The sequence below is a fragment of the Garra rufa genome, chromosome 15, assembly GCF_049309525.1.
Source record: "Garra rufa chromosome 15, GarRuf1.0, whole genome shotgun sequence".
Classification (NCBI taxonomy): Eukaryota; Metazoa; Chordata; class Actinopteri; order Cypriniformes; family Cyprinidae; genus Garra; species Garra rufa.
This window is the reverse complement of record NC_133375.1, coordinates 44,708,729-44,721,970: the sequence shown is the minus strand read 5'-3', so window position 1 is coordinate 44,721,970 and position 13,242 is coordinate 44,708,729. Positions and strand designations below refer to the sequence as shown.

The window sequence follows — 13,242 nt, the reverse complement described above, 5'->3', positions numbered from 1 at the left end:
ACTGTGTGTTTACATCATCAAACATTATTAATAAATCTATATGGATCAAATACACTGCCGTGCAAAAGTTTAATGCTTTTCTAAGGACACTTTTCTGCTCATCAAGGCTGCATTTATTTGATTAAAAATACAGGAAAAACCTGAAATATTGTAAAATATTAATGCAATTAAAATAGTAGTTTTTTATTTTAATATACTTTAAAATGTAATTTATTTCTGCGATGCAAAGCTGAATTTTCAGCATCATTACTGCAGTCTTCAGTGTCACATGATCCTTCAGAAATCATTCTAATATACTGATTTTTTTTTTGGAACCTGTGATACTTTTTTTCAGGATTCTTTGATCAATAAAACATTAAAAAGAACAGCATTTATTTAAAATGGAAAACTTTTGTAACAATAAATACCTCATTCAAAGTTTTGTGTCAGTTATTTTTTTCTTTCTTTCTCTCTTTGAAAGAAATAAAAATACTTTTATTCAGCAAGGATGTGTTAAAATGATAAAAAGTGATAGTACAGACTTATGTTGTTAGAAAAGATTAGATTTTAAATAAATGCTGTTCTTTTAAATGTTTATTCATCAAAGAATCCTAAAAAAAGTATCACAGGTTCCAGCACAACTGTTTCCGATATTAATAATAAAAGTAATAAATCAGCATATTAGAATGATTTCTGAAGGATCATGAAAATTCACCCTTGCATAACAGAAATAAATTATATTTTAAAGCATATTAAAATAAAAAAACTGCTATTTTGAATTGCAATAATAATTTTTTTCTATATTTTTGATCAAATAAATGAGACATTTTAAAAAACATAAAAAATCTTACTGATCCCAAACTTTTGAGTCGCAGTAAATGTCAATATCAAACAATCATAGAAAGTACGCAAAAAACATCTAAAAAAAACAATGAAAATCAGGTGCATGACCAAGAAGAAACACAGAGTCTGTCATGTTTATCATCATCCATCCAAGGCCTTTGTGTTCATACTCACATCCAGAAGTTCAACGACAGTTTCTGCAAAACCCACGACATACATGGCCACAGCGACAGCATTAGCAAAGGCGAAAATCAGGCCGATGGATCCTCCAAACTCTGGACCCAAACTCCTGGAGATCAGGTAATAAGCCCCTCCTGAAAAATAAATAATTCAATCACAGACATAAATGCTTTACTTTAGACCAAACATAACTAAAACTATTAGAACGGAAGTCACAGTTAGTGAAGAATAACTCTCATTAACATCAATAAAAAACAACACAAAAAATAAAAACATATATATGTATATATATATATATATATATATATATATATATATATATATATATATATATATATATATATATATATATATACACACACACACACTACCAGTCAAAAGTTTGGACACACATTTTTTTTAACCTTTAGTCAAATATTAATTATTTAAAAAAACAATACAATATATTTTTTATTTGATTTGATTTTCAAATACAAATTGTGCCAAGGAATGATTCTCAGTTTGTTTTTAAGAAAAACAATTTTTTTTTCCCATGGGAAATTTTTTTTTTTTTTTTTTGTTAAAAACAAACTGAGAATTATTTTTTGGCAAAATAAAATAAAATAAAATAAAATAAAATAAAATAAAATAAAATAAAATAAAATAAAATAAAATAAAATAAAATAAAATAAAATAAAATAAAATAAAATAAAATAAAATAAAATAAAATAAAATAAAATAAAATAAAATAAAAAATAAAATATATTTTATTGTTTTTTAAAATAATTAATATTTGACTCCAAATGTAAAAAAACAAAAAAACTGTGTGTTTACATCATCAAACATTATTAATAAATCTATATGGATCATGTACACTGCCGTGCAAAAGTTTAATGCTTTTCTAAGGACACTTTTCTGCTCATCAAGGCTGCATTTATTTGATTAAAAATACAGGAAAAACCTGAAATATTGTAAAATATTAATGCAATTTAAAATAGTAGATTTTTATTTTAATATACTTTAAAATGTAATTTATTTCTGCGATGCAAAGCTGAATTTTTCATCAGTCATTACTCCAGTCTTCAGTGTCACATGATCCTTCAGAAATCATTCTAATATACTGATTTATTATTTTTATTATCAATGTTGGAAACATTTGTGCTTCTTAATATTCTTTTGGAACATATGATACTTTTTTCGGGATTCTTTGATGAATAAAAAGTTAAAAAGAACAGCATTTATTTAAAATAGAAACATTTTCTAACAATATACACTATAGTTCAAAAGTTTTGGGTCAGTAAATATTACATTTATTATTAAATACTTAATACTTTTACTCAGCAAGGATGTGTTAAATTAATAAAAATTGATAGCAAAGACTTCATAAATGAAGAATACATGCTGGGTTTTTTTTTCAATGTTTTATTTATCAAAGAATCCTGATAAAAGTATCACAAGCTCCAAAAAAATATTAAGCAGCACAACTGTTTCCAACATTGATAATTCTAATAATAAATCAGTATATTAGAATGATTTCTGAAGGATCATGTGACACTGAAGACTGCAGTAATGACTGATGGAAAATTAGCTTTGCATCGCAGAAATAAATTATATTTTAAAGTATATTTAAATGCAAAATTGCTATTTTGGATTGCAATAATGTTTTTATAATTTTACTTTTTTCTGTATTTTTGATCAAATAAATGCAGCCTTGATGAGCAGAAGAAATGTCTTTAAAAACCATTCAAATCTTACTGTTCCCAAACTTTTGAGCATAACATACACTAAATTCAGGTACATTCAAATCTTAATCATTCTTGATTTTAAGTATGTATATCTCAAACTGAATTTAAATAATACATTTTTGTTTATAAATATAATACAACAGCAAACTGACCTCCGCGCACGAAGCCATTGGTGGCGATGGCTGACGTTGAGAGTCCAGTGATAGACGTGACCACAATAGCCATGAGAACGATCCCGCAGGACAGAGCTGTAGAAAAACAACAGAACACAATCACAGTCTACAAACAGCTAATTGACCTGATCCAGATTCAGTGCTGTTGGTCAGTTATCGTACCGATGCCAGCCTGACCCACGATCCACGACATCCTGATGAACAGCATCACTCCCCAGATGTTCAGCATGCATCGGACCTGCACACAATCATCAGCAGCAGCATTTGTTAGCTTTATATCTGTGTGTGTGTGCTGATAGATCAGGGGTCAGAGGTCAGACTGACCAGCACTCCTTTGACCCAGCCGAACTTCACCATGCCACCCTTGGAATCAGACACTTCTTTGGGTGTGATGATCTCGGCCGCCGTGAGCTCCTCGCCGTTCGGGAATCCCTCTTCAAACGGCTCCTACAGATGAGATTCATATTAGACATGATTTACTGAAACATGATGCATGAACTAAAATTCCACTGTAGAAGAGCAAAAATTACTCAAGACAATCTAACATCTGTTTTCCTTATTTTATTGCTGAAGAGTTGACATTTGTTCTTCTGTGGTCTACTGTACAGATGTCAATTTACTTTTCTCTAAGCCTGAGGCTTTTGCTGTGAAAAAGCTTCTACATTTGACAAAAATAGAACTTTTTATATTAAAAACAAACAAGCAAGCCCTGCCCAGATTTAAAAAGTTACACAAAAGTAACATAACGCATTACTTTCCATAAAAAGTAACTAAGTAACGTAATTAGTTACTTTTTTAGGGAGTAACTCAACATTGTAACGCATTACTTTCCATGAAAAGTAACTAAGTAACGTAATTAGTTACTTTTTTAGGGAGTAACTCAACATTGTAACGCATTACTTTCCATGAAAAGTAACTAAGTAACGTAATTAGTTACTTTTTTAGGGAGTAACTCAACATTGTAACGCATTACTTTCCATGAAAAGTAACTAAGCAACGTAATTAGTTACTTTTTTAGGGAGTAACTCAACATTGTAACGCATTACTTTCCATGAAAAGTAACTAAGTAACGTAATTAGTTACTTTTTTAGGGAGTAACTCAACATTGTAACGCATTACTTTCCATGAAAAGTAACTAAGTAACGTAATTAGTTACTTTTTTAGGGAGTAACTCAACATTGTAACGCATTACTTTCCATGAAAAGTAACTAAGTAACGTAATTAGTTACTTTTTTAGGGAGTAACTCAACATTGTAACGCATTACTTTCCATGAAAAGTAACTAAGTAACGTAATTAGTTACTTTTTTAGGGAGTAACTCAACATTGTAACGCATTACTTTCCATGAAAAGTAACTAAGTAACGTAATTAGTTACTTTTTTAGGGAGTAACTCAACATTGTAACGCATTACTTTCCATGAAAAGTAACTAAGTAACGTAATTAGTTACTTTTTTAGGGAGTAATTCAAACCAATAACAAACCAAACATCAATGGAAAGCTTATTTATTCATCTTATTTCAGATTATGTATATATCTCATTTAAAAAAACTGACCCTTATGACTGGTTTTGGGGTCCAGGGTCACATTTATTCCTAACACACTTTTAACTGAACAAGACTTAGAAATGGAAATATCCTGTTTAATTCAGTGTGGTAGCTTGCTGTTTCTTTGTAATTGTGTGTTATTTACTAGCAAGTTGTTGCATGAGTACAGAAGTATACTGTGTATCTTTTCTTTATTATAGAAAGTCCCATTACTTACGGTAAAAATGCAAAAAAGAGTGTCCATAATGAAGCAACATCAATTAAAACTTTCACATTTTTATATAAAAAAAATCCATGCATTTAACTTTTTTACAATCTTTTGTCATTGAATTTAAGTTGAATTTTAGGTTTCTACAGACATTCTATATTAGTAAATCAATTTAAAGTGGTAGAGAAAAATGACATGAAACTTCACAGTACATTAAGTTATTGTATTGCAAGTTTTCTGAAATGTTATTATTACATTTTATTTAAATATGTGACCCTGGAGCACAAAACCAGTCTTAAGTAGCATGGATATATTTGTAACAATAGCCAAAAATTCATTGTACGGGTCAAAAAAAAAATCTATTTTTCTTTTATGCCAAAAATCATTAGCATATTAAGATCATGTTCCAAGAAGAAATTCTGTAAATTTTCTACTGTAAATATATCAAAACTTAAGATTTGATTAGTAATATGCATTTCTAAGAACTTCATTTGAAAAAACTTTTTGAAAAAGTTGAAAAGTTTTTTCCCTTAATTTTGCAAAACTGTATGAAAAAAAATATCTCACAAAAGTATCTAGGTTTGCTCACAAAAATATTGCCTTTACCTCAAAAAATGTTTTTCCTTCACCTCTTTGTTTCCATCACAATAGTTTTTGTGAGCAAACACAAAGTTTCTAAACTCATAATTCTGACTTTTTATATCAGAAAAAAAAATCAGGATTGTGAGAACTTTTTTTTTCCTTTTTTTCGGGAGATTCTGTTTTTTTTTTTTTCAGAATTGCATGATACAAACTCAGTTCTGACTTTTTTCTTAGAATTGGGTGATATAAACTTGCAATTGCAAAAAATAATATCAGAATGGTGAGATATAAACTCATAATTCAGACTTAGGGTGTGTGTTTTTGTGTCATTTTTCTCAGAAATGGATGATATAAACTCGCAATTGTGAGAAATAAAGTCAGAATTGCAATATAAACTCATAATTCAGACTTTTATTACGACAGGGGCATTCAGTATTCGCACGTGTTTAAAAGTCTTTCCAGTACATGAAAGCCTGTTGGTTTCTTTGCATTGCATATACAAAAAACCAAAGCGTGCTCACCGAAAACGCCTCTCAGTCAGCGTGCAAATGCTGAATAAAGTTTCTTTTGCATGTTATTGCTACACAATTACACGAAAAGTTATGTCAAAATGCACCGTCTTGGAGAGTATTCATGCAAATGCAGTCGCTTTTGTATTGAGTGAATTTAAACAGTTGGGAGAAATATAAACGTGTCACAAAATATGATCTGTGCATCTGGTCTTAAAGCGACAGCAACGTAAACCTGCTGCAGCAGACTGCGTCATATGTGACCCTGGACCACAAAACCAGTCTTAAGTCGCTGGGGTATATTTGTAGCAATAGCCAAAAATACATTGAATGGGTCAAAATTATTGATTTTTCTTTTATGCCAAAAATCATTAGGAAATTGAGTAAAGATCATGTTCCATGAAGATATTTTGCAAAATTCCTACTATAAATATAAATATATATATAAATATTAGTAATATGCATTGTTATAATTGTTGTAATTTGGACAACTTTAAAGGTGATTTTCTCAGTATTTTGATTTTTTTGCACCCTCAGATTCCAGATTTTCAAATAGATGTATCTCAGCCAAATATTGTCCTATCCTAACAAACCAGACATCAATAGAAAGCTTATTTATTGAACTTTCATATGATGCATACATCTCAGTTTTGTAAAATGTAATCTTATGACTGGTTTTGTGGTCCAGGGTCACATATTACATTTACCTATTTTATCTCACGATTCAGAATTTTTTTATATGTTGTATATATGTTGTTATTACTCAAATTAACTTTTCTGAGGGGAAAAATGTCAGAAGTGTGGGATTTAAACTCATGATTTTGAGCTGAGGGGAAAAGCGAGAATGTCATTTCTTATCAAAATTGTGAGATATAATCTCGGAATTGTGAAAATAAAGTCAGAATTTTGAAATATAAACTCAAATTTACTTTTTTAAACTCTTTTATTCCATGGCCTCCATAGACTGCAATTTAAAAACTGTCCCCTTACAGCCTCATTTTCATCCAAGAAAATCAAAATGCCATCTACCCAGTCTAAGGTCTTACCATTCGTCATATAAAACCCAAAACAGCCAAAATCAGAGATAAGAGGTGCATTTTCTGCTCCTCAGGTCTCATTCACTAAGCTTCCTACCCACCCCGTTGAATTTATACATTTACTATATAACAACAAATATAGTTAAATCCTGCCCTATTATTTTTCACATTCTAAAAGCGGTTTCACTTTGAAATATGTCACAATGCATAAGTTATAACTTCTGTTAAATGACTTTAAAGTTTGTTGAGCAGGACACTAATTATAAGATGGTGTGAAATCAATAATCCAAATGGCAATATGCAATAGAGGTTTGCTTTTTTACATTTAAATTGTCATTGCCTTATTCTAGTTGTAATGGTTAAAACAAGGTTAAGATACTGAAAAACAGTAGTGTTTAGTTGGACTTGAGTCCGACTCGCCCCATTTTGGACTCAGACTCGAATGGTTAAAGACTCGGACTCGACTTAGGTGGACTCGACCCAAGTTACACTAATAAATATCACATACTTTAAGATTAAGATATCTGTACTTTTACTTAAGTATGGCTTTCAGGGACTTTATACACCACTGTCTAAAAGAAAAGACATGATATCGAAGCAAAATAGATCGAAATCTCTGAACTGACCAGTGTATGAAAAAAACAAAACAATGGTTTTGCCTGTAGTGTTTCTGTCTGGCCTGAAGTCAGTGACTAACTGTGAGTTGAGCTGTTTTACAGTGAGTCCTGATGAACACACAAACTCTGACAGAGAAACTGCGGTGAAGTGTGTAACCTGTGTGTTCGGTGATGTTCAGGGGACACTGGGTCTTTGACAGAGACGTGCGGGTCACACGCTGACATTGTGACGTGACCTGGATCGCTCATGGTGCTGCACGGAGTGAGTGGGTGTTTGAGAGAGACTATTGTCTGAGGACAAGTGTGTGTGTGTGTGTGTGTGTGTGTGTGTGTGTGTGTGTGTGTGTCGTCTGATGTCACACGAGTCACTCAACTCAAAACCATAAGAGAAGAAACATACAGATGAATCAGCTGCTATAGGCATTTATGCTGCATGTCATTAAAATAATAAAGTGCTTGCAGAGAGACCCACACAATGAGATTCTTATAGGAAATCCGTTGGGGGCTAGTTGTCACAGAGACTAGAGTAATAAAAGCATGTTTTCTTTGTATTTTCAAATGTTACAGGTTTTAATTAGAAGAACTTTAAATTTAATACATTTATAATACAGCTGAGATATGTTGAGAGCAGTGTTATTTTAGTATCACTGATGTATACTATAATAGTTTTTGTTAATGTTTTTAATTTGTTTATATTTGTGTCCCTGGACGACAAAACTAGTCATAAGGGTAATTTTTTTTTTCTTATCAAAATTGACATTTGAGATACATCATCTGAAAGCTAATAAATAAGCTTTCCATTAATGTCTGGTTTGTTAGAACAGGACAATATTTGGCTGAGATACAACTATTTGAAAATCTGGAATCTGAGGGTGCAAAAAAAAAAAAATGAAAATTGTAAGAAAATTGCCTTTAAAGTTGTCCAAATGAAGTTCTTAGCAATGCATATTACTAATCAAAAAATAGATTTTTATATATTTATGGTAGGACATTTACAAAGTATCTTCATGGAGCATGATCTTAATATCCTAATGAATTTTTGGCATAAAAGAAAAATCAATAATTTTGACTCATACACTGTATTTTTGGCTATTGCTACAAATATACCCGTGCTACTTGGTCTAGGGTCACATTTGTATCTAATTTTGTTATCTTTTATGTATTTTTTTAGTTAATTTACTTATTCTAGAAGGCTACATGAGAAATGTTGCTTTAGTAACTGACTTAAATATTTTTTTTACTTTTTAACTATTTGTATTTTGTTTTAGTTAACGTTTCATTTATCTCATGTAATGAGTTTATTTATTTTTGTTTGTTTGTTTGTTTTGTTTTAGTTTGGGTCCAGTGATAGCTCTTTTAATTTCGGAAAGTATTTTAAACAAAGCTATAATTGTATCAGTAAACAGACAAGAAGTTTACACACAACGTGGCTTTAAAACAAACCCACATTAATGAAGATTCTTTGGAGTAAAGCGTGTGACAACGTGCCCCGGTCCCGCTATAACTCGACCAACAAGCGCACAAATAAAATAACAGCCAAACTGGTTCAAAGTAGATCACTTCTGGACTCATGAGCGTCAGATGAGAGATGGAGTTCAGCACAAACCTTGTCGAGTTCATCGTGAAGTTCCGACAGCGACGGTCGCAGGAGTTTCTCCCCGAGCGGAGCTTCCGTCTGCCGGTAGAAGTCGATGTTCGGCACCGCATCGATGGTGTTGTGACCAAAGGTCCGCAGGTAATAAGTGCTGGAGTGCGTGTCCGAGAAATGACTGAGACCCCCGGTGGACGAGTGCAGGCTCGCCTCGCTCCTCACCGTGTCTCCGTTCAAACCGGCATCAGGCGCGGCGTCAGACGGGCTTAAGAAGTTCACCACCCGGAACCGGCCCTTCGACTCCTCACCGGTGGAGGAGCGCGATCCCGGTGGAGTTTTAGGAGCGACGCCCGCCGCTGCCGCCGCAGCCGCAGCCGCCGCCTCCGCCACCGGGTCCACCTGGAAACGGCTCTGAGAGGATCCCGGTGCCCGGAGGGCGGGTTTCTGCGCGGATGGAGGAGATGAGGGCTGATCTGACATGATGGAAGTGATGGAGAATCACGAAGCGCGCAGGTAACCGAGCGACCGAGCGTTCAGCGCGTCCATTAGTTACTATAGAGACACGGAGATCACCGAGGGTATAATCAGTCAGACGTAACCACACTCGTGACCATCCGGCGCTGATTGACAGCAGAGTTTCAACTGAGACAAGTCTGAGCTGGATTTGGTTTTTGTTCACGCTCAAAACTGTGTTTAGAGTCAGGGTCGAATAAAATCAGCTCTTTTCTGATTAACATAGACGCGTTTGGTTTCATGCAAACGCTGAAAAATACGTTTAGGATCAGGGTCGAATAAAATCAGCTGTTTTCTGATATTTTCATTTGTGTTTTCGTGTGCGTCACCGCGCGTCTCCAGCGGTGCGTAATTGCGCGCTTAACATAGACGCGTTTGGTTTCATGCAAACGCTGAAAAATATGTTTAGGATCAGGGTCGAATAATATCAGCTGTTTTCTGATGTTTACATCGATGTTTTCGTGTGCGTCACCGCGCGTCTCCAGCGGTGCGTAATTGCGCGCAAAACACAGACGCGTTTGGTTTCATACAAGCTAATGAGCTAATACTTTAACTAACATTAACTACCAGTAAGCAATATTTTATGTAAATTCATTGACATGTTAGCCTATATGATACAAGTGTAATCATACAGTAACAGTGTTTTAGTATTATTGAGATGATTAATATTTTGAAATGTGACTCTGGACCGCAAAACTAGTCATGAGGGTCGATTTGAGATTTGTTTTGAATAAATGATCTTTCCATTGATGCACAGTTTGTTAGGATATGATAGTATTTGGTTGAGATACAACTGCTATTAAGACGAGGTCCCGGATCACAAATGTTCTTTCAATGTCTAGAACACCCATTTTAATATACTTACATTTTTTTCCTCAGTTATGTACATTTTTGAGAAACATTCGGTATTTTGAAAATGTTGTGAGAATGTTAAATGTAATTGCTCTCTTTTTAAATAACTTTTTTCTTTTATGCAAATAAACATTACATTTTATCATTTTGAACATATAATTTCTTTAAACATTTTAAACATCAATTTTGAATATATTAAGAACATTTCTTCTTGGTTATGGTGAATGTTACAAAAAAATTACATTCTATCATTTTTTCAAATGGTGTGAGAATGCTACATTTGAACGTTACAATGTTTTATTTACATCTAAAGAATGTTTATTCTTGGTTATGTGAGAGTTAGAGCAACGCTACATTTGATCATTTTCAAACCATTATGAACACAGTATTTCTGAATGTTTTTTACATTTTAGACCAACCAGTTTGTAATGTACTATTAATTATGTTTTTTCTTGGTTATGTAAACATCAGAAGAACATTGCATTCTATAATTTTGAAAATGTTTTCTAAATGTGACCCCAGACCACAAAACCAGACATTTTTGAATTTTTGAATTTGAGATTTGTTTTAAATAAATAGGCTTTCCATTGATGCATGGTTTGTTAGGATATAGGACAATATTTGGCCGAAATACAACTGCTTGAAAATCTAGACTCTGAGTGTGCAAAAAAATCTAAATATTGAGCAAATCACATTTAAAGTTGTCCAAATGAAGTTCTTAGCCATGCATATTACTAATCAAAACAAGTTTTGATATATTTACAGTAAGAAATTTACAAAATATCTTCATGCAACATGATCTTCACTTAATATCTTAATTATTTTTGGCCCATACAATGTATTTTACCCATGCTACTTAAGACTGGTTTTGTGGTCCAGGGTAACATGATCAATAAATGAAAATGTTTTTTATTTTAGCTAACTATAATAACCCAGCTACATTACAGATAATCTAAAATAGTACATAGTCTGTTTCTTCCGCAGTTTTATAAAGTCATAATAATCAAAGGAATATTTGTTCTACTAAAAAATCATTTTTAATGCAAAAGGTTGTTAAAAAGAACCCTTAATGCATATTTAAACTTAAAATCTTGCTATTGGGTAAAAAAAAAAGAAGAAGAAACAACTATAGTCACCTATACGTCAAGTATTTTCATGATGTTTATTTGCAGTGTTGGGGGTAACACATTAAAAGTAACACAAGTTACATAATAATATTACTTTTTCAAAGTAAATAGTAAAGTAACGCATTACTTTTTAATTGACAAGAAAATATCTTTTTCAAATAAGTAACGCCTGTTACTTTCCCTCATTTATTGATTAAAAGCTCTCCTGTCCCCATGTTGAGAGAAATTGTAAGATGTTACTTTAGTTCTAGAATAAATGTGAACATGCATTAATTCATCTCACTCACTAAAAAAACAGATACAGTGTTCTTCAAAATGAATAAAAACTGTGAAATTCAACACAAACCTGGCATAATTAAATCTTAAATAATACAAATATCCTTTATGTATTTAATCCCATTTTATTAACCGATGTCTTTGCTGCCGACCTTCGATGATCCAATTCATCCAGACTAATAAGCAAAAATTACTCAAGATAGTCTGACATTTGTTTCCCTTTTTTTATTGAGTTAACTTCTTCTGAGGTCTACTGTACAGACGTCAATTTACTTTTCTCTAAGCCTGAAGCTTTTGGTGTAAAAAAGGCTTTAGCATTTGCCAAAAATAGAACTTCTTATTTTAAAAACAAACAAGCAAGCCCTGCCCAGATTTAAAAAGTAACGCAAAAGTAACGTAATGCATTACTTTCCATAAAAAGTAACTAAGTAACGTAACTAGTTGCTTTTTTAGGGAGTAACTCAATATTGTAACGCATTACTTTCCAAAAAGTAACTAAGTAAAATAACTAGTTGCTTTTTTAGGGAGTAACTCAATATTGTAACACATTACTTTACAAAAAGTAACTAAGTAAAATAACTAGTTGCTTTTTTAGGGAGTAACTAAATATTGTAACACATTACTTTACAAAAAGTAACTAAGTAAAATAACTAGTTGCTTTTTTAGGGAGTAACTAAATATTGTAACACATTACTTTACAAAAAGTAACTAAGTAAAATAACTAGTTGCTTTTTTAGGGAGTAACTAAATATTGTAACGCATTACTTTACAAAAAGTAACTAAGTAAAATAACTAGTTGCTTTTTTAGGGAGTAACTAAATATTGTAACGCATTACTTTACAAAAAGTAACTAAGTAAAATAACTAGTTGCTTTTTTAGGGAGTAACTAAATATTGTAACACATTACTTTACAAAAAGTAACTAAGTAAAATAACTAGTTGCTTTTTTAGGGAGTAACTCAATATTGTAACGCATTACTTTACAAAAAGTAACTAAGTAAAATAACTAGTTGCTTTTTTAGGGAGTAACTAAATATTGTAACACATTACTTTACAAAAAGTAACTAAGTAAAATAACTAGTTGCTTTTTTAGGGAGTAACTAAATATTGTAACGCATTACTTTACAAAAAGTAACTAAGTAAAATAACTAGTTGCTTTTTTAGGGAGTAACTCAATATTGTAACACATTACTTTACAAAAAGTAACTAAGTAAAATAACTAGTTGCTTTTTTAGGGAGTAACTCAATATTGTAACACATTACTTTACAAAAAGTAACTAAGTAAAATAACTAGTTGCTTTTTTAGGGAGTAACTAAATATTGTAACGCATTACTTTACAAAAAGTAACTAAGTAAAATAACTAGTTGCTTTTTTAGGGAGTAACTAAATATTGTAACGCATTACTTTACAAAAAGTAACTAAGTAAAATAACTAGTTGCTTTTTTAGGGAGTAACTCAATATTGTAACACATTACTTTACAAAAAGT

General features: G+C 31.8%; 1 protein-coding gene across 1 annotated transcript in view; it reads right to left on the bottom strand.

Moving 5' to 3' along the window:
* LOC141287174 (solute carrier family 12 member 2) overlaps window positions 1–9,753 on the bottom strand; it is a 34,567-nt gene extending 24,814 nt beyond the window's left edge. Inside the window, exons 1-5 of the mRNA XM_073819309.1 lie at window positions 9,003–9,753; window positions 3,224–3,346; window positions 3,062–3,137; window positions 2,879–2,974; window positions 997–1,136 (exon numbers count right to left, since the gene is read on the bottom strand). Coding sequence (XP_073675410.1) covers window positions 997–1,136; window positions 2,879–2,974; window positions 3,062–3,137; window positions 3,224–3,346; window positions 9,003–9,467 — 900 coding nt within the window. The 5' untranslated portion in view covers window positions 9,468–9,753. The remainder of the gene's footprint in view (window positions 1–996; window positions 1,137–2,878; window positions 2,975–3,061; window positions 3,138–3,223; window positions 3,347–9,002) is intronic.
* Between the last annotated feature and the right edge of the window lie 3,489 nt (window positions 9,754–13,242).